At 39.0% G+C, this 27,787-nt stretch overlaps 1 protein-coding gene across 2 annotated transcripts in view; it reads left to right on the top strand.

The window, feature by feature from the left end:
* MAP3K7CL (MAP3K7 C-terminal like) overlaps positions 1-27,787 on the top strand; it is an 89,830-nt gene that overhangs the window by 5,862 nt on the left and 56,181 nt on the right. The window contains exons 2-3 of one of the 2 annotated variants that reach the window (XM_030579408.1): positions 273-420; positions 21,605-21,713. In XM_030579408.1, the coding sequence (XP_030435268.1) occupies positions 403-420; positions 21,605-21,713 (127 nt within the window). In that variant the 5' untranslated portion in view covers positions 273-402. Of the gene's footprint in view, positions 1-272; positions 421-18,561; positions 18,890-21,604; positions 21,714-27,787 lie in introns of those variants that run through there. The other variant, XM_030579418.1, reaches the window with a different exon arrangement.

The raw sequence follows: 27,787 nt of genomic DNA, 5'->3' as shown, positions 1-27,787 counted from the left end.
TGAGTATGGAATGAGAACTATAATCTCTCTTATTATTAGTTGTATTTACATTAAAGTAGTTTCTGGAGGTCCCAGTCAAGTTCGTGTCACATTGTGCAAGATTCCACATATATACATAGTAAGACAGTCCCAGACCTTGTGGCACTTTTGTCTTGTAGATCAAGCCACAAGATCACTCTGTGATCCCCTTTAGCCTTCTCAAAATACTATCCTAGAGAGATCACTTCTTCATAGAAAATAAAATGTTTACTACAGTTTTTGTAATTTTCTAGCGCCATGAGTAGGAAGACTCACCTGGAAAAGAATGACAACATCTCCTCCAGGTCTTGCAAACTGGTGGGCTCCATTTTGCTTGAGAAAGAGTTCCAGAACCAGATGAGACCTAGGGAACCAACATGAGACATGGTACGAGCAGCCACGGTAAGTGCATTCTCTGATGGAGAGAACTCTGGTGTAGAAGTTAAAGCTTCCAGGCTGCTGTTTTGACATACCACTCCTTTTTGGAGATAGGAAGGTTTTCTCAGGATCTATGGGATATTTTGATAACCAGAGAGTCGAAACTATGAAAAGATTTTAATGAGCTTCAGGCTGTATTTATCACAGAACTGAAGTGCTAGAACAGGACAACAGTCTGGAAAATGAATGACTGAGACTCTTGCAGCTAACTGTACTAGATCCCAGTTATGGAGATTAAAATAATAAAAATAATTGCAATCTCCAATTTCTGGAAAGAAGCTACTACTTCTGACATAAGTTTCTCTTGTGGTGATGCTGCTGAAGGGGAGAACTTTAGTGGGGGTGCAGATCCTGAGAGAAGACCACCAATTCTCTTGGTGGGCACGTGAGACATGCAGGTATGTAATCTTGTAAATCTAGATAGTACCCCAGCATGTTGGCCAGGATGCCCATGCAGCCAGATGCAATTTGGAACTTCCAAGAAAGACAGAAGTCTTATCATTTCAGGGTGAGGATAGAAGTGTTTCCTAGTATATATATTTTTGCCACTCCTTAACTTGAAAGAGTTTGGCCAAGCATTTTCCTGCTCGTGTTCTTCTTGTATTGTCCTCTTTCCTATTGGGTGATAGTTGGGAGGGTTAACTTTGGAATTCTTAATTATGTGTCATCTGAACCTGTGGTATGAAGATTCCAAAGCCCACTGAATGGGAATCTGTTGACTTCAGTAGTCTTTGGATTAGGCCCAAAGTGTGTAAAGTCTTCACCTCCCTGGTGCCAATGTGGCTGAGGAACATTGGTGTGGCCAGGGGAATTTCCTTGTATTTCACTTATCCCTGGTTGTCATATCACCTCTTAGGGCTGGCATCAGTTAGCAGACTGGCCCAACGTAGAGTTGGCAGTGGATCAGAGGAGTGTAAAGGCCACCTTTTCACCTCCCATTTCTGAACTGTTGTGCACACCTTGGCTGGAACTGAGGATCTTGACCTCTCAATTTATATAGTGTCTTTCATACACGATTCTCAAAACATTTAAAAAATATTAATGAATGAAGTCTCACAACACTTCAGTACAGTGGGAAGAATTCTTATTCCATTTTACAATGGGAAAGTTGAGGCACGCTAAAGTAGCTCACTGAAAGTCACAGAATGAGCCTGTGGCAAAGCCAGGACTAGAACCCAAGGCTTAGTCCTAGTGCTGTGTTCTGACCAGGAGACTATGCTCTCTCCTTCAGCCTGGTTCATAGAGCACTTTACTTACTACTCTCTCTCAAAAAAGCTCAGTATCTAAAACTGTAGGTTGTTACATATTGTATTCTTAGTGGCTTCGTTTTAATCACTCGTGTGTACATATTCATTTAAACATAAAATGGTAGGCAGAGAAAAATAATGTACTACCGTATATATTTATTATGAATGACAACTGCTGTGGATAGCTGCTGAAGTTACACTTAAGCACGGCAAAAACAATACATGCACACATATAAAAGGAATTAGACAGAAACCATTTTATAGAAAAACTATTTTAAAAAACTAAAATGTCACATTGCTGTTTAAAGCCAGTAATGTGTAATAGACATGTGTAAACAGTAATAGATTAGGAAATCAGTGATCTAATATGCATTTATGTATACTTAACATTCTTTTTATAGTGCCCATAGAATCAGTATTTATTCATTAATGTTTGTACTGTGCTGTTAAAATGCAGAGAGCTATATAAGTCCTGCATTATATTTATTACATTCAGATGTGAAATAATTGACTAAGTCTTTTCTTAGCAACAGTTCTACATTCAGCAGAATGAAAGGGTTAAATAAAAATTAACAGGATTAATAAAGAAAAATGTACTGTATGTAGAATTTTCAAGGTACCATTTCACTTGCAATAGGCAGGAACTGAAGGTGACAGCCTTGTTTCAGAAAACAAGTAGTCAGCACCAACTCAGCAGTGTCAACAGTTCTCCATGTTGGATATGAGCCAGCTTTAATTTGGACCCTGTGTATAAATGTTAGGGTCTCTGAAACAGCATCCAACCAGGGAAGATGTCCCTGTCTTTTTGCTTTTAAAGGGATACTAGGCACACCTGCTCTTTGTCATCAATATTATTTATCTTATCAACTCTGAATACCAGCTGCTTCTCATCTTTTATGGAAGAACAGTTTTCAGATCTGGCCATACTGAGTCTCCTCTCTTCTGCTTTTTTTTGAAACCACGGTAAGAAACAATACATGTCTGAATACTGATTGCATACTTAATGATACTGATCCTGAGTCGTCCTCTTGACTATATTTGGAGCAGGATTAGGCCCTGAATAGTATTCACAACAGATTTTCCATTAGTAAGCTTCCAGTGTGTGGAAACTGTCAGTGTGATCATATCAAGACTGCATATGATTTACTTCTGATAGCCTAAGCGCTGTTACTGTCTGTACCTGTTGTGTCTGCTAGCTTGTCACCAAACAATGAAATGGGTTTGACCAATTAGCACATTTGGTGTTTAGACTTGTTTTGTGCCAAGACCCAAAGAGCAATTTTAGAACCAAATGTTAGTACTTTTGAGATCAATTGACTTCATCAGGACCAGTGTTTGATCCACTGTGCATGGGCAGGAAGTCTGTCAGGTGAGCCAAATGAAAGACCTTCTCTGGGCAAGTCAGTAGGAGCTGTGCGGGCTCTGTCTCAGCTGGAAGTTGCTCTTTGTATATCGTACAGAACTTTATTATTCTTTACAACTGTTGAAGCTCCCATGCTGTCAGGTGATGGGGTCAAGGTACACAATGGAAGGCATAGTTTCTCAACCAGGGCGTCATGACCATATGGCTAGATGGATGAGGGGGTTCCGAAACCATGGGATGGGAATTAAAAGCCATTTTTGTGAAATAACAGGGAGTCATGATTAAGGCTAAGATTTTGTCATGGATATTTTTCATAAAAGTCAGGGACAGGTCATGGGCAATAAAGAAAAATTCATGGAAGTGGCGTGTCCCTGTCCCATTCATGACGTGTCCCTGACTTTTACTAAAAATATCTGTGACAAAATGGGGATCTGCAGGTCAACACACTGCTTGTAGCTACATGGCAGCTAGGAGCTCTGGGGGCCCCTACCGCAAGTTGGGTGTCAGGGCTCCAGGGTCCCCTGCAGCAGATGGAGGTTGTGGGGTACCCCTTTTGCCTGCAGGTCTGGAGGTCCCCCCGTCAGCTGTGATGTCCGGAAGCTGTAGGTGCCCCATGCCACCTGCAACAGCTGGGAGCTGCGGAGTATCCCTGCAGCTCTAGGGGCCCACGGTGGCAGGGAGCTCGGGGATTCCCCTGCTGCCCATAGCAACTGGGAGCTGAAGGAGACCCCCACCGCCTGTGGGGCTTGGAGCTCTAGGGGTACCCTGCAGCTCCTTGCCCCCACGGGTGGCGGAGGACCCTGCAGCTTCCGACTGCCACAGGCTGAAATCATGGAGGTTGCTGGAAGTCATGGATTCCGTGGCTTCTGCGACCTCCATGACTAAATCATAGCCTTAGTCATGATATGGAAAAATTTGAGAACCACTGATGTAGGGCTTTATTGGAAAATCAGTTTCAATAACCAAAAGAAGGAATTACAGAAAGTCAGCTGAATACTACTAACCAGATCCTGGATTCAGCTGAACTGCATACAGCACAGGTCAGGGTGAATGTATGGGCTAAACTAGCATAAAGCTCATGTTTTTACTGCTCAGATTCAGGGCTGCTGCGTGCTAGAACAGTTTGCGTTCGTGGGGTTGCACAAGTGAAACTGATTGATTCTGTAAATGAAACTTAGTAATTAAGTCGGTGGATAACGCACAAGAATATTAGACTCGAGTGCACTATTGTCATAGTTGTTTTTGCTCTACAGTACTAACAGGAGTAAAAAGCAGTAACATCTCATTTCAGGTATATCAGCAGGTTTGACTGAATCCACGTACGGATCAGATCTGTTGCTATTATTGTAGTCACTTTTCAAAATAGAACTTCACTTTAAGGAAACATGGTTATATACAAGCTCACTTTTTATGCTAGCTTTCTTCAAGCCAGAGACACATTTTGCACAGTTTTCAAAAACTTTAAACCAGAAATAGTAATTAGAAAAACGTCAAGAAATGATTTCAGAAGCTTTGCTTTGAGGTCATAGTCAAACACATAATTTGTTAAAAGAGCTTGGGAGAAAGAACCTCATTAGGAAATGTTGCCAGAGACACAGCAGAGAATATGTTAAGGAACACAAACTATATCATATAACGCCAGGCATAAACTACTACAGCTCTAATTTTTGTTGTGAACATATTATACAGCTCTGCAATTTACAGAGTCAGCAGATCTCTCAGTAAATACACTGGAAGCCCAAAACAGGCAAGTTGAGAAATAAAATTTCAGTAGAGGCACTGTCTTCAGGTATAGAGCTGAGAGATATGTCTACATATGAGGTTTGGAGCAGGGCAACAGGACCTTATTTCTTTCTCTGATCTGTTACCCTGGGAAGGATCATCACGGATGGTTACAGTGTACCATTGGGCCAGGCCCCAAGTAGTTTGGCGGTAGCTATGTGAGGGATCAAATTTCAGAGCATAGACTTTTCCCTTGCTTCCAATGACCGCAGAGGCTGGGAGTATTCTAGAAGCAATAGAACTGAGCCCTCAAGGGAAGGAAAAGTGTTTAATATTGTTCCTGAGCAGCACTTTTGTATTAATCCAGGAGCACTGTTCACAGGCTCCCTCTTTCCTGGTTCACTGTGATTCGAAGCCTTTCTGAGGGACGAATTAAGAAGGGGGAAATGGAAGTTATCTTCCCCGAATTAATGTATTTTAGGATCACCATTCACAAGATGATAACTGCAGTAAGGATCTGTTGCATTTCCATTATGGACTATTTTCAGTGTTGTAATTTCTTAACAGTTCTGTCTGGGCTGCAATCTTTGCAAAAAATGAAGATCTAAGCCAAGGAAGAGTAACAACAATTATTTTTTATCAATCAGAAAAAAAGTAGCTTGGCAGTTCTTCAGTTGCAAATAAATAAATAAATAGGAATCTATATTTTATACTGGTGCTTTTGAACACTATCAACCAGATTCCCTCTTTTCCACTCCCCACCATATACATTACACAATTTTAGGCTATGCTAGACTTACCAAGTGTAATTTATACCTTCTTATACCTGAATTTTACTCTCTGTACTAGGTGGGGCTGGTCAAAAATGGAATTTTTTTCCATTAAAAATTAAAAAATATATATTTTTTAAAAAATTCCTGAAATTTTCTGACTTTTTCCAATAACATTATTCAAAATCAATAATCTTGGATTTTTCCACTGGAAAAAAGGGAGGAGTAGAAGAGAAGCTGTCAGAAAAAAACAAAAGCCAAGAAGTTTTCATTTTAATTTGAATCCAGCTATGTTAAATTGTTTAATTGAAAATTGGAAAATTTCAAATGATACAAAAAAATTTGCAAAAAAAATGTATAGTTTGAAGAGACATTTTTGTCAAAAATTTCAACTAGCCATAGTAATGAGAATGAATTTACAGGTTTAGAGGCTGGAATAGTGTTTGTAGCAGAAAGAGCAGCTGATGGGAGGTTGTACTTTAAAACAGGCGGTGGCCTATTTTTCCTGCTTTTGGACATCTTACTCCCTTAAACCTATTTACACTCAATTACCAACATGTAAATTACTCCACTTTACATATTACCTCAGAATTTGCCCCTTTGTTTAAAAAAAAAACAACACTTTTTAAAGCATTAAACTGCAATTGAATAGTCTGCATTGTGGCTTAATCCCAGCAGTGAGGGGATTTTGCATAATGCATGTATTTTAATAACACAATGGTGTGGAGTTAGAATTCACTCTGCAACTCTATCCCTATCTTTCCCTGTATGTATACTTCTGTCACACATTTCTTAGTATTTTATGTGTATGTGAGAACTGTGGAGTTCAGGCTGATTCAGGAGATTGTGTTGTGGTCAAGTTTGACTCAGTCAGGGCACGATTAAAGATGAATGAGTGTGCGTTTGCGACTCTGCTGGAGACTAGGGTCAGTACTGAAACAGGGACCTGAATTTTTCTGGGAGAATAAAAAGAGTCAGGAATCTAAGAGGAAATTCACTGAGGGGAGATTTTGAAAAGAATTTTTTTTTAATTTTCATCTTTTGTTTCCTAGGATTGTTTGTTGAGTGTGCTTGACACTATATGGAGCAAAGAGGGGACATAGATTGTAAGGTGTTTGAGTTCAGAGCCTAAGTAGACAAACAAGCAATATGAAACAATACATACATACAGTGACCCACATCCGCAGAGGATAGAGGCATCACAGCATGGGTCAAGGTGCTGGTATATTTTACCATAGAGGGCAAGACCATCATGATATGCTGCCAAGTATCTTAAAATTGTTTCAGCCTATTAGATTTCACTGTACAACATTACTAGTTTGAATAAAGTAAATAGGTTGTGAAGTATTTAATATGATGGGTCAGATTCATCCCTGATGTAATTCCTGTTGACTTTGGTGGAGTTATACGAGGGAGTAATCTAACCCAAGATGTCAAGGGAAAAACACTCAAAAATAGGGCTAAAATTTCTGGAAGTAATAGCTACTTTGAGGTGCTTGAGATATTTGCATATATATCCAAAAGCAGGAACTGAAAGTATATTATTCACAGATAGGGAATGTCAGCATCAGATCTTGATTGAAACACGGTAGAAAAGGGAGTATTAGTAAATAATAAATAATGATTGATGATTATATAATATTTTTCATGCAAAATTTCCCAAAGCACACCTGTGAGTACTGAAAAACTCCATTTAGGGAGAAAAGTAGGGACATGTTTTTTAATTCCACTGAAGTACCTTGGATACAGAGAACTTTTTGAGGAGACAGCTTGAAAAAATGGCAAATTTATTGCTTAAAAATAAATACAGTGACTCTACATTTTAAGTAGGGACAGTAGGCATGAAGCGTTCTGACAGCCTGATGCATAAACTACATATGCAGCAGTCATTTTCACCCATTCATGACACTTACCTCTGGGATGGAAAATGGCAGCCATTTAATAGTACAGAGCTATAACTTAGAACAGCATAATTTAGGACAGGAAGTGAAGAGTATTTTAATCAACTAAAATGCAAGGACATTTTGGAAAGCAGAATGTAATCGTCTGATTGAAATTTAGCCAAGTCATGATGATAACCAGTCATTTTGAGGAACTGAAGTATAAAAAGAGGAACAGATATTCATGTGCTTTATGCTACAAAAGAAGCAATCATAATAAAGGAAGAACAATACAATTCAGAATAAACTAGATAGTTTAAGAACCTGCTGTTCAGCATAGAGAAAATATGAAATAAAAATGAAGGACTGGGGAATGTCATCTGTGGAAAATATTGTCAAACAGTGCATGGTTCTTAAGAGCAATAAGACCAAAACCTATTCAGGGATACATAAATGAAGTTATTAAATTGGAGGTAATTTGGAAGATTATAACATGGATGGTAGAAAGCTATTAAGCCATTGTGAAATGTAAGGACAAGCAGATATCCCTACAAACTGGAGAAGGGCTCTGCGTATGGGAAATGATATCCAGACTTCTTGCTATTGAGAGTAGTTACTCTGCTGGATAAACCAAACAGGTCAGCCATGAAAACAATTGGTGTATGTAGGGTTGGTTGATTTGTTGTTTTTTAAAGAAGTACTTTATTGGAAGCAAAACTGCTAACTGAGATGGGCTGGCTTTCCTTCTGTTTTGCATTCTTCTTGTGTTATTGTGTTGAACTAAAGACATGTCTTCACTAACAACGTTAAAACGTAGGCTGTGCCTCGCTGCCGCCGCCGCACTTTAACATGGCTTTGTAGTTTATAAAAAAACCCATCTCCATGGGGGGAGTGGCTCCCAGCACTGGTGCACTGTCTACACTGGCACTTTACAGTGCTGAAACTTGCAGCGCTTGGGGGGGGGTGTTTTTGCACACCCCTGAGTGAGAAGGCTGCGGCGCTGTAAAGTGCCAATGTAGACAAGCCCTAAGTGAACTCTCTATTTTGCTGATCCTGGTAGTTCTAAGATAATACAGGATAATAATTATGCATAATTTTAATCACACCAACTTTGAAACAGTGAAACGTGGAGCACATGTTCTAAGCATGTCATATATGTTTTTTTGTTGCAAAAAGCCCTTAGAGATTATACAAAATTGTTGGTAAGGTTTATTCAGCCATTCTACAACTATGCCAGTTAGAACAAAGACCACCATCAGAGTGAAAACAAAGATGCTCTTAGGCCACCCAAATTTGAAGTTTTTGGTCATTTTACAGACATCTGTGTTCATTTACAGACATTCTCAGTGACATTTGTGTATTTTAAAGGTGTAGGATTTCTGTAAAGAAAGTGTAACAATGTTTTTGGGCATTAGGTCAACTTTTTTCCACTTTACTGACTCTCACATTCAACCTTTGTAAATGTTTTTTGTTTGCAAATTATGACATGCAAAGTTTATTTTTTAGCAAATGAATATTTAAAATAGATCATTTCCCCCATTGTATAACTCAAAAACAGTGTAGCATGTATTTTATATATAGGCTGGGATTTTGTGCACCACATTGTGTTAGTTTGTAACTCCTGAAAATAGTGATTTATAATTGAAATGCCAATACTTAGTCACGATGACACAAACAATGTTAATATAATAAGCAGCACTACATTATGAGGTTCACAGGTTCAGGAATGATGGGCCTTATTCACTGCTGCATTACTCTGTTTTTATGCAGTTGTCACTCCATTGGTTGCTGTAAAACTGGAGAAACTGGAATAATGCATTGAGGAATCAATCCCATGTATATAGCTTAATGGTTACTTTGTAGAATCATAGAATCATAGATTATTAGGGTTAGAAGGGACCTCAGGAGATCATCTAGTCCAACCCCCTAAGCAAAGCAGGACCAATCCCCAAAGATTTAGCTGAATCTGAAAAATTTTATAGAGACATTAATATTATAAACTGTAACTCGGCACAATGTGGATACTCTTCCCTGTTCCCTCCCTGGACAGATCTGGTCATGAACCTCATCCCTCACATACAATGCACCCCTCTTTTAATGCAGTCCTGAGTGCTTCTTCTGATATGGACAAATGTGTAGACAGTGAGGGCTAAGTAAAGGGTATTTGCACTTGAAATAATGAAACACAAATGCAATTCCATAGCAAAAGGAGTATTATCCCTAATTACACTGGTTATAGTGTCAGAAAGCATGAATTTTGTCTTTAATGTACCGGAAGTTGATTTGGGGACATAAGGTTTTCTTCTTTCCAGAATTGTTTAACCTTTGTACAAAATTAAGGTTTCAAGAATTCAAAATTGTTTCATCATAAGTGTATCAGGATCTGTTCCCCTCTCAGTGCTTGCATGCAAATGTAAGCCCTGATGCTGCAAAACAGCCCAACTGCACAGAGTTCTGTTGAGTTCTGTGGGGCTCTACACAGGCATGGAGATCCACCTACACAGAGCTCCTTGCAGAATCAGGGCATTACACATCATTAATGGGTACTTTCCTACCCATTTCAGGTACTTAAAGGCAAATCTTGCTTTCCATCTCCATACGGGCATAGAAGACCCCAGTTGCACCAGCACTACTGTGATACCATTATAATCTCGCACCCAAGAGAGGCAGGATTCAGGGAGCATACACAGAGGCTGTACCTAGGGTGAGCAGATAGCAAGTATAAAAAATTGAGACAGGGGTGGGGGGTAATAGGAACTTATATAAGAGAGAGACCCAAAAATAGGGACTGTCCCTATAAAATCGGGACATCTGGTCACTCTAGCTGTACAACACCGGCACACTACAGAACATGGTTTATAACCAAGTTTATTTTGAAAGATTTAGCAACTCTTAAAAAATTATTACATAGGTTTAGCTCAGAGATCTTATTGTGTTGCTGTAAAACTTGCTTAACGAGCACAGGAACAAAATCACTTGTAAGTCAAAAACTGGACATTCATTAAAAAGTGTAAGTCAAAAGTGGGAAGGGAAATCAAGTTGATGAACCAACCCCTAGGCAGAAATTAAGCAAAGGAAACTTTTTTTTTTAAAAGAAGTACAACTACACATATTTGTGAACTGTTTCTTTCAAAATGGGCCCAAACCTATGTTGTGCTGAGAAACTTCAGCTCTTGTGGTCTTCAAGGCTCTTGGTTTGCATCTTTGAAATAATGAACTTCTAAAATGTGTCCTCTAAGGGGCAGCAGATATATTTGGATAAATATTATTTATATACATGATTCAGTGTGGTGTGTTTAAAGAACCTATTGTAAGTAATGGACTATGAGCGCTCCAAAAGAAGGATGTTTTGTGTCAAATCATGAGTTTTCTAAGTGTAATTGTATGTATATTTGAGGATCATAATTGCTGAGCTGTAGTCAATGTTATTAGAAATTGTTCAGCTAAAACTCTAAAACCATTGAAGCCTGTGAATATGGGGTATCTGAAAGCACATAGGAAAACTGCTTTTTGTTGGCCTACCTAACTGGGAAACTGAGGGCACTGTCACCATGCATTACTTGTCTCCAAGAAGCATCAAAATAAGTCATTTCTAAGAATAACATTACATCTTATAATAACACTAATTAACTAATGCAGAGAAGTCATTCCTGGAAATACCACTTTTTAGGCCATGTCTACACTAGCAGTCTCACAGCGGCTCAGCTGTACCAATGCAGTTGTGCTGCTGTAAGATTGCTCATGTAGCTGCTCTATGCTGACTGAAGAGAGCTCTGCCGTCAGCATAATTAAACCACCTCCAATGAGTGGTGGTAGCTATGTTGGCTGAAGAGCCTCTCCTGCTTATATAGGGCTGTCCACACTGGCACTTCTGTTGGTATAACTTATGTTGCTTAGCAGGGTGGTTTTTTCACACCACTGAGTGACATTAGCACTTTTGTCAGTATAACTTATGTAGACATCGCTTAGAAACATTACTGCCTATTGTGACATAATATGGCATCACTCTGGGGTTCTGTGTACCTGCTGGTTAGTCTTGTGTATTGATTTCTATATATATAGCTATGTACCTTCTAGTAGTTTGTTAATGCTGCTCTGTTAACTATTGACTTCACAACTTTAATAATGTTTTTAAATATTTTTTAAATGTAACAAATGCACCTATCTCTAATGTACCAATCACTTTGTGGTATCCAGGTGCCCAACACAAGAACTTTAAGCTGCTGTATTCTTGGGCTATCTTTCCTGTTCTGCCCATGGTGGGCTATATAGTCCATATGTTGTCTTTTCCTGGGGGCAGGGAGAGGGTGGATATTTATAGAAAAGGAAAAGGGATGGCTGGACTGATATAAACTGCATTTTTTGAGAACAAACTTCTGCAAATTGATGAGTCTTGCATTTGCCTACCCTACACTTTCCCTTCTACAGTTCTGACTGGTGCCACTGCAGATGCAGCTCCAGTAGCGGTAACAGGAGTGGCAGTTCTAATGAAAGGCAGGACATTGGCTGCTGCTGCTGCTGGGCTTTTTACCTTTGTATCCTAGGAATGCTTATTTCTTCCTGACAGCAGGGAAGCTTAGTGACAACATTTTCTGTTTAAGATTTTGAGTGTTTATTTGTGTGTATGCACTTGCTTGTTATCATCAGCATAATGTTGACAAATGAATCTTTAATATCCAATTAAATCGGTGCAGTTACTCCAGGTGTCACCTGAGAACAGAAATTATTTCCCTGAGTTTGTTTAGGTCAGGGGTCGGCAACCTTTCAGAAGTGCTGTGCCGAGTCTTCATTTATTCACTCTAATTTAAGGTTTTGCGTGCCAGTAATACATTTTGATGTTTTCAGAAGGTCTCTTTCTATAAGTCTATAATATATAACTAAACTATTGTTGTATGTAAAGTAAATAAGGCTTTAAAAATGTTTAAGAAGCTTCAATTACAATTAAATTAAAATGCAGAGCCCCTTAGACTGGTGGCCAGGACCCGGGCAGTGTGAGTGCCACTGAAAATCAGCTCGTGTGCCGCCTTCGGCACCCATGCCATAGGTTGTCTACCCCGGTTTAGATGAATACCAAGATTTATTGACCCAATGGTGAGAGTTAAATATGGTGAAGCTGAGATCCCTATTTAGCTAAGGGATACTAAGGGACAGATGATCCTTAACTGCGCTGAGCTTGTGATCAGTATGGCTGTGGAGAGGGAGGATTCAGGAAACGTGGCTGTAAACCACCTTTCTTCATCATGCTGAGGTCCACTGATACTTTCCAGTGGATCCTTCATCATGCTTGCAGCTTGGGGGCAGAACTAGACAAGTCAGTCACTGGCAGCAGGGCAGCACCTTGTCCCCTGAAGTTCTCTCTGGTTTTCTCTGTCTCCCCGTTGGCTGGTGGCTCTGCTTCTGCAGAGCTCTTCTGAGGAAATTCCAAACTTGATTTCAAATTTCTGACTAAAAAATCATCTCACTAATGTGTCTATCTGAGTCCCAGTCATGGCCCAAGGCTGCCTTTTTGACAAGATTGTCTCCTCAGCTGCACCTCCTCTTCTGAGGCATTTGCAGCTACTAGTGCTGCTGAAGGCTTCAAGAGGGATCTAGACTGAGAAAGCCAGAGGCAAAAGGGAAGGTTTGTGTCTCATGCTTCCCTCCTTAACCAAGTGTCTTGATGGCGCATGCAGTTTCTCCCTCAATCTAGTCTGGCTGGGTTCATCTCAGTCCCCTTTTCCTTTAATTGCAGAGAAGCCAGACAGGATTGAACAGGTCAGCTTTGCTGGCAAGTTGCAGGCATTGTTTAGTAGCCCAGGTCGGAGGGGCTAATCTCAGCCCCTTCCCTCAGGCAAGAATGGAGCCAGGCAGGTTTGGAAATGAACTGATGCCATAGCCAAGCTGTCCCCTTCCCCTGTCTCTGGTGGAAGTGATCCCAGAAGGACAGTGCACTGGATGGAAAATCCCTATAGTCTACACCAGCAGCCACCCCTCTGACTGCGGCGCTCAGCTGCCTCCTCCTCCTCTGCTTCCTCATGGGTCATGACCGGAGGGCTCTGGACACAGTATCGACACTACCAACACCAGAGCATGCAGTAAGGGTCCTTTGGGCTGAGCTTCCTTTGTGATCCAGGGACCTCTTGATGCTAACTGGCAGAGGACATTTTACTGATCTATACACCTCTGCCTCAACATAACGCGACTCAATATAACACAAATTTGGATATAATGCAGTAAAGCAGTGCTCTAGGTTGGGGGGAGGGGAGGGACGGGGGAAGGCTACGCACTCCGGTGGATCAAAGCAAGTTCAATATAACACAGTTTCACCTATAACGCTGTAAGATGTTTTGGCTCCCAAGGACAGCGTTATATCGAGGTAGAGGTATACGTATATTCATTTCACACTGAGCACTGACACCATATGCAGCACCTTAAAAGTCAATGAAGTTGTACAGGTTGTAAGCAAAAAACTTAGTTCTATATGTTTTTATCAGAATTATCTGAAACACTTTTTTCATTATAGCCATACATTTCTTAAAGTTAAATTGAAAAGCTAAAATCAAAAATTGTGTAATCATGCAAGCACCAAAGTATGTGTTAAATGCCCAGCCAAGGTACTGAGGGCATTCAGCACAGAAATAATTAGTTTAACTTGCTTATAATGGATTGCATGGGACTAATTGTATCAGTGAGATCACAGAATGATGCATTCTGGGATTTCTTTAGTGAACTAGAAAAGGATTAACTGATGGAAAAACAATGGATTTCTAAAATAGCAAGCTTAAATTTATTCAGTGTTTGTCCCCACTTGTTGGGGAATGGGGGGATATACGAAAAGGGGAGAGAGATTTGTGCCAAATTTCTCGGTATAACTCAGTTTCCTATACATTTGGTTAGTATTTCACTTCTATAGAAATTTCCACTAAGTTTTTTTCACCCTGCAAATGCAACTACATTTTTTTTCAATCTGAAGGAGAAAAATATCAATGAAAAATGTTTTACGTGCACAAAACACCACCTCCTACTGCACATTCCCTTTCAGTGCAATATTTTAGACCTTGTATTTTATATATTCAGAGGAACTCCCCAATAGAACATTTGGTGGAGAATGGAGTACAGGATCAGGCAAAAATGCACTCATGAAATATTTTTATTTGACCAAATTCTGTGCCAACTCACACCCGGGCAATCCTGTTGGCTTCAGTGATTCAGCATGTGATGTGTAGTTAAAGAATCTGTCTTGTTGCTATTTGCTCCTCCTTCAGAACTCAGTCCTGTGGGGTGTAGAGCATCCTTAACTTCCATCAACCTCCGTGAACATCAAGGGTGCTCTGCAACTTTGCAGGATTGGACCCTTAAACAGTTTTTACTGTAAAAAAACAAGCTGATTTCTGTTTGTATTCTGTCTTGTGTTCTTTTCAGATGAAACAGTGAAATGAACATTTCCCTAGGAAAACCATGTTTTTCAACATCTCCTTTGAACATCATCCATGTGTTAGAATATTTTTAAGTGTATTTTTAAATAGTGACTGGCAACCTCTGAAACACCATTTCAGTTTGAATGAGGTCATATGCTACCAAATACTATTCATATTAGGAAACTCACATGAATTGAAAGTAGCACAGCTATAAAAGGGAAGGAAACAGGTGTTTTGTTAGATAGCAAACACTGATCATTTTACTGCTCTTTATACACGTGTAAAATAATTGATACTTCATATTTTAAAAAATTACAAACTTGTACCAGATATCAATAAGCTGCAGTGCGTCTAATTTAAAGTATGATTACTTCAAAATCTTTTGATGACTAAAACTTGATATCCTGTGTGTCACTCTTCTAGAGGAGTTCAGGTTTCATAATGTGATATGGGATCAAAAGAATTTTGCTCGGGTACCAAACATCTGATGACTAAGAGCAGGCTGGCAGGAAAACAGGGTACAGCACCACTATTATGCTTCTACCGGAAAAAACCGGAGGGATTATCAGCATTCTGAACTTTTCATAGAGATTATTGTCAAGTGTATATTCAGCCTGTTATGAACCAGTATTTACTGTGCTGCACCAAATCGTGGAGTAGTTTTCTTGAGTGCAATGGGACTGCTCACATGAATAAGAGCCATGGGATTGGGCCACTAGAGTCTGTTCCCAAGTTTTACAGTGCCTTAATAGGAATTTAAGCATATAACCTAATTTCACTAAGAGTCAGTTTTCCTTTTTTGTAAAGTGATTTTGAGAACTTCATATGAAAGGTGCTATATGAGTGCATGTTATTGCTTGTTTTCAGCTTTAATTGAATGTTCTGTTATGTTATATTCCCAATAGTAAACAGGTTATAAAATAATTACAGAATGATAGTAATTATTCAACCTAATATTTCAGATACAGTGCTGTATATGTAAAATGTCTTAATGTTGAGGTTTGATGGATAGGGTCTCGGAGGAATCAGGGAAAACTCCTCTTAAAATGTAAACTCAAACATTTGAAAATATGTCTTAAAAATCTAGTTTGTTTATGAGCTCTTTAGATGGACAACCACATGACACCAAATCAGGATCAATGCAGTCACAGAAGTCCATGTCATTGTGTGCTTGGTTTCAGTGGGACTACTCACATGAGTAAGGGCTGACAGATAAAACCCTGGATTCTTGATTCCCACTGTTGTATTGAAAATGTCAGACTACACTGTCATCCACATAGTACATACAGCAGTAGTTCCAGAGGACTAATCAATGTATAAACCACTGAAATTTAAATGTGATAAAGGTTTTTTTGGTTTATATAGTTTCTGTGTCCCAAAGGGTGACTTGCAGCCCTGCATGGTACTAAACTGACTGAAAGAGATGCACAAGAATTGTTTTATGTTTTTGGAGTTAAGCACTGTTAAGACTGTCTTCTTTTGAAATGTGTGAAGAGTAATATGGAATTTCATCAGAAACACTGATATATAATAAATGGAGAATATGATGTAACTTGCTTACAATAGATAGAAAAATACCAAAATATTCTGTTTTGAATTTGCAAATATATGCACTATATACAATGTGATCTGGTAGCTGTGCACTGTCAGTCAACTGTTTTGAAAAGTCATCCATGTGTCATGCATGTGTCAGTGTTTCTGCTTCATCTTGGGTGTACCAGATAGATTGCATGAGTTTGACCTACGTTAGTGAGTGATTAGGAATCTTGCTGTCTTGGTTAGTGAAGGTAAGTCTTGTTGGTGCTTAAATACCAAGGTTTTATGCCTCTTAGAAATACCTTATATAGGATCTATTCTTCACTGCATTGAACCTTGTGAGTTCATTCAGACCTCTTTCGACTAGATATAAATGCTATCTATCTGATTTATTTTACATCACTTTCAACAGGTGTAAGTAACTACACACGATGCAAAACAGGAGAGAATCAGGCCCTCTGAAAGAAATCCTGGCCTTGAAGTCCATGGGAGTTTCAGTATAGATTTCAGTGGGGCCAGGTTTTCACCCTATGTCTGTAAACCAAATACATCCTTCAAAAATAATTAGTCCTCTAGTTGGAGAAGGAATCCCACATTGAGATCAATATTAAGTTGCAATGCTATTTTATTGTGAAATTTCAGTAACAATAGTGGTTCTGAACAAAGCTAAATCTTCCTCCAAAATGAGATAAATAGAGATTATTATAAATATCTTTTTAGAAGTATATTTACAGCTGAGAAAGAAAAAGAAAGAAAGGATGGATGGATGAGCTCCCTCATGAGTGTAGAAGTCGGGGCATGCTGATGCTTTGAAATCATGGAATGGATTCCCTTGGCCAGATTCTTGTTCCTGCTCTGGTGACACAGTGAAGCTAGAAAGCAGGTTTAATCAGCTATCAGGGGAATCTCTAGGTATTGTAGAGCCTGTGTGGTGCTTCCACACCACCTCCTCCAAGTCCCCAGCACAGGGGTCTTTCCTGGAGAAAAGGGAGTGTAAGCAGGGTGGCTCTGTGCCCCAGCTATCTCCAGGTGTGAACCAGCCCCTTGGGTCACAGGGAGCTAGGTGTAAATTAGAGCAGCCAAAGGATAGCTCTTATTTATGCTGAGACTGGATCAGTTCCTGGCCAATGCTAGGATGTGCGGGGAGACAGAAAGTTGATTTAATGCCACCTTTGCGCCTCCCCCTGCTTCTGCGTCTAGTATGCCTCAGATGAACCAGAGAATCTGGCCCCGCATGGGCTGTCCTTGAGACAACCTGTCAAATTAAATTTACTGTTTTTTAAAAAATATTTGAAGGTAGGGAAACTAACTTTTTTTAAAAATGTTGTTGTAGCTGTGTTGGTCCCTGGGTGCCAGGATGTCAGAGAGAAAAGGTGAGGTAATATCTTTTATTGGACCAACTGCTGTTGGTGAAAGAGACAGGCTTTTCTTAATTAAAAAACCCCACAGTATAATGATAGGTGCAGCAGATATATTGTCAGTCAATCTCCTGTCCTATAGTATCCTTTGCACTTTCAGGGATCGCAGTTATCCAGAAGAATACATACAGCCAGCAGGGTGTTTAAGCTTGCTTGTTGTAATTGCATCAGTCTGGACAACTGCTGCTTTTTTTCACAGCATTTCCATATTCAGTTACTAATTACTTTGCTTGTAGTTACAAAACTGACTGGCAGTGTCAGAAATAGCAGCAGAATCTACAAGCTGTTAGTTTTAAGTCAATTTGCAATTTCAATTCCTGTCCAAAATATTTGTAAATAAATCTGCCTTCAAAATGTACTTATATGAAGACTATACAGGACTCTAATAAACTACTAAAATTAATCCATTGTCTCTTTAATATAATAATTCTATCATCCGTTGTTAGTCTGTTATTAGGCACTTTACCAAAGCCATTACAAACCTAGCCTAAAACACCAAGCCTCATCCTCATTGTTAGCTTTGATAGTTGCCTCTATCATTTAATAGTTTGCATGTAGCCAGTCCAAGTTGGCAATGTCACCCCAAGCTGATTCGAGCCACAGACATTTTTGCTGACTGGAGTCATGCTATCTTTGCCAGTTTGCTGGAATAGACACAGACACTGATTGGGTCATGCTGAAAACATTCCTGTCCTGTGAAGCAAGTCTGTTTGTATTTTAGGTTTGCCAGGACTAATGAATTAAAAATCTTGAACTCTGCACAGTTTGCTGCTTATTAATGCCTCTGTCAGAAGGATTTTTTTTCCCCTCTCAAGCATGACAACATCATAAATCTCATTGTTGGAAAGGAAAGGAAGGGAGAGTGGAATTGCGAAGAAAAGCAGAAAAGGGTGTTCTTGTGGGACAGCAAAGCCTATGGGAAGTGCAGGTAGCAGCATGTTGCCTTAACAGCTGTCTCAGCTTCTCAGACTCTGTCAGTTTGTTGCTATGTAGCAGGTGCAGCCTTTTCTTTTATTGAATCTTTACTCCATAAAGGCAACGACAAGCCAAGGCAGTGGCTAGCCCTGGATTATACAAGTGCAGACTCTCCACTAAGTGAGGTAAGGCAACAGGTGTGAAAACTGAACTAAACTGATAGAGCTGTAACACACTTATCTGAGTTCTGCTACAGATTTTTATAAAGAAACAACAGCCTGTTCCACAGACAGTCCTCATGAATTTGGAACTGCTTTCTGGGATCCTTTTAAACACCTCATTATACTCAAAGTTGCCCACTCCCATATCCTTCTGTCTACAGAATGATTATCCTTTTTTGTGTGAGGAAAATAAGTGGGAAGTTTGTACGCAGTTGGTCTGTTTCATTTCCCTGAGCCGATGGGACATTCATCATCCTATTTACACACAGAGCACTGAAATGAAGGTTTCTCTGCCTTCTTGTTTTCTTTATTTTATTTTTGATGATGGAGACCATTGAGGATTCTGCAGAAAATCTGGTGAAGAAATAATCTTAATTCATAAAATGAGATAACTGGCTCATGTACAGTGTGTATATATAGCTAGGATTTTCTTTCCATAAATTAAAACAAAATGAAAAAGTCTCTTGTGTAATATTAAAAAATTAGTTATTGAAGGGAGTATTTATTTTTGCCCCCAGATCGGTGATGAAATACTGGTAATTTGTAAACATTGTAGACCACACAGTATGTGAATGGGACAAGACCACTGATTTACTTCAGGCAATGTTTAGTTATGGTAAGCTTAAGAATTCCAGCAAAAGACATCCTATCGTGTTTGTTGTTAAAATGGTATTAACTTCCATGAATTTTTTTTCTCATTTCTTAATCTGTGATATTAAACATGAAGCATCTTATTGTGTAGAAAACCTGTCTGATGATGGTTAGCAGATGTGGTGCATGTGTGATACAATATGTAATGATGAACAGTCTTGTTTTCAAAGTTGTGTGAATTTGTGTCTCTCTTTTGTTCTAGGTTTGTTTGAGAGTCATGTGGTGGGAGGGGATGTTATGATAAATAATTTTAGTTTTTGCAATTGTTCTATTTTTTTAAGAAAAAAACAACAAAAAAACCATGCAAGGTCTCAAATACTTTTCACAAAGAGACCATGGAAGAGGGAGATCATTACTCTAGAAAAAGTTACTACATAAACAGACCCCCCTCCCCCGAATGCATTTTGTCTATTTAAATGACTTTGTGGTCTCTCTTCCAATTGATGCTGGTGCGGGGGGAGTGTTCTTTTGATTAGTAATAATAGGGAAGATAGGGTTATTCATGAGAATCCTCCAAATATTAATATGAAAAGAGGCTGCCTGCGCCAAAGTAAGGATTTTAGAATAATGGTTCTTTTTTTTTTTTTTAAGAAAATCTAAGCACTGTAAAACATCCACTATTTGATCAAAGTTCATGTCAGTGGCTTATTGTGTAACATTGCCACAGAGTAACAGTATCCCTCTGCTGGCTAAATGCTCAGACAGACAAGACAAAACAAAAAATAAATGTTTAAATCAGTGGGCCAAACTCATGCTTGGTGCTACTCTACAGCCTGCAAAGGATTGATGCTAGGGATGAATTTTGTGCATCATCAAGCAAGACCTTTATCTTGTAATGATGTTCTGTTGTAATGGTTTTATGTGATGTTCTCATAATTAAACATAACATCAAATGGGGTGATGCAATTTTAGTGCAGAAAAACAACCATTGCTTTTGAAAGTGTTACGGAAAAGCTGCAATGTTATTGGCTAAGAGAACTGTCTTTTCCCTTTTCACTGCATTGTCTACAGAAGTATAGTGCATCTTTTAGCAGTTTCGCTATACTTCAATGAATAATTTGATTTCCAATTTTCTGTGGATGTTTTACACTTGTGTTTATTTCTTTAAATGTTATTCATGTAGCAATCTACGTAGGTAATGTTTGAAGTTTGCTTAGTTCTCTTACCGCCCAATGCTACAATGATTTCTGCCTGGGCAAATCTTTCACCAATGTAAGTTCCATTGGCTTCATGTAGGCTCCATGCAAGGATCTGGCTCATTGCAGGATTGGGGCCTCAGTGTATACTGTTTGTAAATGTTAATTACAGCAGCTTTATGTGAGATATATAGGAGTTTAAGTTGGACATCAAATACCTAATAGACTTTGTTTGGGAAAAAACTTTTATCCGAAAGTCTAAATACACATAATATAACTATAAGTGCCATAAGCCTGGACATGCTTTAAGCTTATCCTGTCAGTTGATAGCAACTGAAGGCCATTATTATTTGATGGTTATTTGGTGTTCTATGTGAAATGAATTGGGATTTGGGGCTGTTTCTTAGTGAAGAGGGATCCACCTCATTAAAACCTCCATTTGGCATTGGCAGAATCCGAAAAAAGGCCACAGGCTAAATTAGGCCCTGATCCTGCAATTGACTTCCTCTAGGCAGACCCTTAACATCTGCAAGGAATCCCACTGAAGGATCAGCACCAAGATTTGGAGAATTAACAATCTTCTGACCCTTAAATGTGTGACTGTCCAGGTCAAGGCTGAGATATGCTGACAGGACAAAGTGGGGAAATTTTCTTTGTCATTGCCTTTACCTGAACTGTGGATAAATCAAGGAATTTAGTCTCTATCACTGAATTTCACTTTAAAAAATTTTTAAAAGAAAAATCAAATGTAGCCCCGTGCATGTCACCTTAAATTTGCTTTATTAGAATAAATAATGCAAAAAGTGCAGCTATAAATGTGTGCAAATCACTAAGCTGAGGATGTAATGGCTTCATATGATCTGTAATTTATGCAATATTTATATAATTGCAGCTGGAATACACAGATAAACGCGTCGACTCAAGTGCCCACATGATCACCACAGCAAGAGTACCTGCTGATAAGCCAGTCCGAATTGCCTTCAGTCTAAATGACTCCCCAGGTACAGTTCAATTTTATGGAATAAATCAAAATGAAATGTTTCTAGATTTTATATGTTCTTGACAGTATTTATATTACCAAATGAAGTCCAATGTCATGGATGGACTTTTTCCATGTGTGTGAATGATCAGTTTTCCTGTCTGGTAACTGCAATATTGTTAGAGGAAACTAGCAATAGCTTAAAATCACTTGTCCAACAGCCTGGATACTGTAAAAGTGAGATTTATTTAAAGAGAATGTGGAATAAACATAAAACTATGACTTAATTACCAATATATTTGCATATAAACTGAAAAAGTGTGCTAAAACTCCTAGACAACATTTTTTAAAATTTTGTTATTTTATTTTGATGGGGAGGGCAAAGCTAGCATCTAAGCAAAGGACAGAACAAAAAGACACTTTCCCATAGGCAGAAAGGTTGAAGAATACCAACAGAATGCCCATGTTGAGGGAAGGATTCAGGAAACAGCCACTCAACATGGCATTTTCCCTGATAAAGTAGTACAAATTCCATTACCATTTGTCCTGTAAACTAATGTTGACTGAGCATTGACTTCCCCAGCGTAACCTGTTCATATGTGAACCCTTGGATTAGGTTCACGTTATGGACTGTACCTTAATTTTTGAAAATGCCTAGAGAGCTATTGATAGGCACTTTGTGAAAATCAGAATGAAATAAAGAAACCAGAAACAGGGAAGCAGTGGCAGCATCACAAAGAAGGAAGCTAGCTCTGCTGCCAGTGCTAGGGGAGAGTCTAGAGGCAAGGTGGAAGTGTATACAGAGCCTGAAACCCACAGAGTTTCAGTTATCATTACTTGTGAACTCACTTCCCATGCATGTTTATAGACTACCTGTGCTACAATACTATCTGACTCCCTTTCATAATATGGACAGTGTAGCTCAGCTTCTGCTCTCAGAAGTCACAGATCTTTTCAGGTAAGTTATTCCATTCTGTGCATTTGTACACAAGAGAGTAACACATATATATTCACACAGCATTCAGGAAACGGGGCATTATTATTCCTACAACAGCCTTAACTCTGCGCCACGATTTTGTTTTTCATTCTTTGTATCCTTATTTTCTCCGTACACTCTTTAGTATCAAACTGATTTTGTGTATGTTTTTTACACACAGGACCACATTCAAACCTGGTATAAGTAGATATTAATCCACAGACTTAAGTGGAATAGCATCCATTTATGCTGCATTTGAATTGTATCACAGAGCAGAGTATAGGCTGTTATAGGAATAATAATGCTCTGTTTCCTGAATGCTGTGTGAATACAGTCTCAATTCCAATCTTACATTCATGAAATTTTTGTCATCTTTCTTTTTTCTTTTAGAATATTTTAAAAAATATTTTTAAATAATCTTCCTGTATTTATTACTACTTAATATTACAGTAGCCCACAAAGCCCAATCCACATCGCAGCCTTGAAGGGACGTGTAATTATGTATGGTAACATAGTCCATATATTAAAAACTTTACAAAGACAGGTGGCATATAAAAGTTGGGAGAAGGATACAGTTGGGGGGAGGGAGGGGTTCCTGCTTATATATGCCTTATTTTGTAAATTATAATTAGCAGTATATTATAATATATAAAGAAAGTACCAACTATCCGCATCTGCCCGTGAAGCCATCCCTAACAATCTGATTTCTTGTAAACATCACTGCAAATGTAGGTCATGAAGAGAGATTTTAAGGAGGGATGGGGAGTGTTCTTATGAATCATGGAAGAATCAGCTGCTTGTGTGAAGAGCTGAAAATCAGGCAAAGGAGGCTTACACAATGGGCAGAGCAGAGGAGATGGAAGGGCAATGTGATACGGGATAAGAGAAGACAGTAGCGAGGGACAAGGTTGTGAAGGGCATGAAAGGTCAAAATTCAGTAATGTTGCAAGCTGCTCTCTTCTCTCACTGTATCTCCTCTGCTCTGCCAATAATTCCAGACTCTATTAAAATTTGTAGGAAGGTTCAGAACTATGGAAAGGTGATCATTCTCTATTAAATTCCATAGGACTTCCTCATTGCCCACATTATCTGGCTCTCAGCATACATGTGTTATTGCAGCAAATGATCCAGACCATCTGTGAAGATAGGAGAGAGTAAATAGGAACCAGTAGATTAAAGACCATATTTCACACTGAACTGCAACCCCTCGTGGGCTACTCAGAGATATAAATCAGCATAGTATATGACCTCATCAGGAGAATTCAGCACCTGATGTTAACGGAAAGCCTGAATGGAGATATCAATATCAAACAAGGCGAAGGAAAAATCACTCCAAGCCTGAGGTTTTACAGAAAGCCACATTCAAATGATCCTAGTTCAAACAAGCAACTGAAATGTCTTTTTGTAAAGAGACACTGCAAAGAAACAAATAAATCTGCTCACACAGCATCTCACTGTCACCTTTATCCATTTTAAATTTAGAATCTTTTTTCTTCTTTTCACCTCTTTATATTCCTCTAATCCTTTTTTCATGAAAGGAGAGTTACTTTTCTCAATTCAGGAAGGAGTTTTGTGTTGCAACTCTGACAGCATCTTGAGAGATTTGGTATTGTGATGGTATGCAAAAACCTTGCCCAGAGCAAGGAGGTGAGTGAATTAAATTCATTTAATTTTTTTTCTTAGATGTTGTCTTGTTTGCCAATCATGGTGGTAGATGTGATGCCCCCGTAAGGCTGAATTATCCTACCACGGTAGTGCAAGGAGGAATTTACAACATAACCAGATATAAAAGGGAAAAAGGAGTGTTTCTTCTGGATGGTGATTATCTCACTGGTTAGAACTGCAACAAAGTACTGGGTCTGAAAGCAGAGATTGTTATCAACTCAAGAAAAGGAAGTTATTTAGTGTTATTTATCTACAGGAAGGGATATGGCTTATGTTATCCATAGCAAAAATTGTTTTACTATGTTCAAAAGTTGGCTCTTTTAGGGCCTGACAATGACCACAAAAACAATTAAAACCGGGTCAGTTTTGTGCTGTATTTTTATTGTAATTGTGGAGTGACCAGGTCCTTAAAAGTCTTGAGGGAAGTCTGACCAATTGCTAACAGCAATGCTATATAAAAATACAATTTTACTGTGTATTGCTTAATCCTGTATATATAGATATCTATATTTGATGCTTTTACTCAAGTTCACTAAACTGGTACTAGACAAAAATTCTCTCATGGCTTGTCAGATTTGTAGCAGTTTAGCTTAAGGTGTGATTTAAAACTGATTGAATTAAACCAACACAAAAAGCTGAGTGGACAAGCTTATTTCAATTTTGCTTAAATTGATGTAGGAATCGATTTAAACTAAACCGAATAAGCTGCCCTTAAGCCAAAATAAGGGCACATCCACATTTAAAACAATGCAGCAGGGCAGCTGTACTGATGCAACTATGCAAATATAGCGCTTTAATGAAGATGCTCTAAACTGAGGGGGGAGAGCTGCCCTATCAATTTAGTTAATCCACCTCCCTGGGAGGCAGTAGTTATGTTGGCAGGCACTCTCCTGCTGACATAACATTGCCAAAAAGGGGGGAATGTTAGGTCAGTATAACTATGTTGCTCAGGGATGTGGATTTTTCACAGCCCTGAGCAACATGTTTTACCGATATAGGTCTGTAATATAGACCAGACCTAAGAGTTACTACACAGGGCTTTGCACCAGTTTAACTAAACCAATGTAATTGAACTAATTAAAGTTTGTGTATAGACAAGGCCTCAATCAAAACCAGAATCAGAGTCCATGGTTAATTTTGTTTTTTATAGGTGTTAGGGCTAAGTGGTTAGAAGTAGGGGCTTTATTCTAATAGGACATGATGGGCATGCCTGTAGTTTGTAGGTGTACCTTATCTTGTTTCGTAGGTAAAATACACAGCTTCACATGCCTAAGGAGAGTTTGAATCCAGCTATAAAATACTGGCAGTGGAATTAGGTTTTACCTAATCGTTGAATACATGCATTTTTTTTTTCTAATTGTTAGTCATTTATTTCACTTGAAGTCAGTCTGCTGCTAATAATCACTTCCTCTGAAAATTTACTGGTAAAAATGTATGTGCTTTCTTTTAATGACATTCATAGATTGTAGGGCTGGAAGGGACCTCGAGAGGTCAAGTCCAGTCCCCTGCTTATTGGGGAGAGGAATAATACAATATTTGGATGTATATGAAATTATTTCTTTTGACAACCTTCTTTATATCCCCAACCATTTTAATCCAATCCTTAATGTAATCATGGGGAACCCTTGCTTTTTGTTGTATGTAGCCACATAAACCAGTAACTGTGTTTTACAATAGATGCTTCCTCAGCAGCTCCTTCAAATCCCTCCTCCAGTTTCACTTTTATCATAATGCCTGCAGCTGAAAATGGATAGGTAAAGGACCAGTGGGGATTGTTAATGTATAAAATATATGCCCAAAATTTACAAACCATGGTACCTACAAGTTAGGCTCCAAAAGCCACACTTAGGGTTGTCAACACTTAAAATGTGATAGCCCCACAACTGTGCTGTTGCAGCTGTGCTGCTGTAGAGCTTCAGTGTGGATGCCTGAGAGGTGGTAGCTAGGTCAATGGAAGAATTCTTCTGTTGACCTAGTACTGTCTACATGGGGAATTAGATCGACTTAACTATGTTGCTCAGGGGTGTGGATTTTTCACAGCTCTGACCAAAAAAGGTAAACCAACCTAATTTTCCTTAGGCTCAATGGAAGTGGCCTGCCTTTTCAGAGATAATGAGTATCTTCAGCGCCCAATTACTTCAGTAAGAATTGTGGTGCTCTGAAAATCAGGACTCCTTATCTTGGGGCCTAGGTATGGATCTATGAGCCTAATCATGGGTTCTCATACTTAAAAATGTTGGCCTAAACTTTAAAATAATTTGGAACCATCAAGTTGTGCAATCAGCTAGTTTAACCATGTAAAACCGTAATAAATGGCTCCTGCACTGTGCTTTTCATCCCTAGGTTTTAAAGTGCACTGTAATCTTATCTTCACAGTGTTATTATTACTATTATTTATTTGTATTGTGGTAGCACCTAGGAGCCCTAGTCATTGACAGGACCCCTTTGTGGTAGGCGCTGTACAAACACAGAACAAAATGATAGTCCCTGCCCTAAAGAGCTTATAACTGAAGAATGAGACAACAGACTACATGTGAATACAGCAAATAGAAGGGAATAAGGAAACAATAACTATTATTATTTGTACCCTCACCTCTGGCCTTCCTATTGTTTGCCACGCTCACTTGTTGAGTTTTGTCTTTAGTTAGGATATTTCTACACAGCAGCTAGACTCCACATATAGGATTACAGCATCCCTGCCCCAAGGAGCTAACAATCTAAAGGTATGTCTACACAGCGAATCAAAACCTGCAGCTGACCCATGCCAACCAACTCAGACTTGAGAGCTTCAAGCTGCATGGTTGTTACATTGTTGTGTAGGCCTCTGGGCTTGGGCTGGCACCTGGGCTTTCGGACTCTGTGAGGTGGGAGGGTCCTAGAGTTTCGGTGCCAGCCCAAGCCCAGAAGTCTACACAGCAGCGAAACAGCCCTGAAGCCTGAGCCCGGCGAGCCTGAGTCAGCTGCACAGGCCAGACATGGATTTTTCTTTGTTAGCTTCTTGGGGCAGGGATGCTGTAATCCTATATGTTTGTACAGTGCCTACCAGGATGAGTCCCTGATCCTAACTGGGATCTTTGGAAACTACTGTAGTACAAATAATAAATTAATTATTTTAATACAATGTGTGGGCATCAAAGTGCATACATTTTCTATTTAGAGGCTCATATAAAAATAATAATATCCCTGATTAATCCTTAAAACCATGTTCTGTTTTTGGTAGACAGTAATGACGTTTTTCAGAGGATTTCATAGGACTTTATGAGGAATGCCCTTAAAGGGCATGAGACTGAGAATCCCCCACGGAACATCCTTTAGCTTAGCAGAAAGTATGCCGAGCAGGAAGCTCATGGGTGCTGTTAATATTTTTGTGAAGTCCATAACACTTATTATTAAACAAGCCCCTCATATTCCTATCCTAAGGGCAGGCAATTATTTTTCCCTACCCTTTTACAAAT

The sequence above is a fragment of the Gopherus evgoodei genome, chromosome 1 (genome assembly GCF_007399415.2).
Source record: "Gopherus evgoodei ecotype Sinaloan lineage chromosome 1, rGopEvg1_v1.p, whole genome shotgun sequence".
Lineage (NCBI taxonomy): Eukaryota > Metazoa > Chordata > Testudines > Testudinidae > Gopherus > Gopherus evgoodei.
Note: the sequence above shows the minus strand (reverse complement) of the source record. Positions and strands in the feature narration are given on the sequence as shown.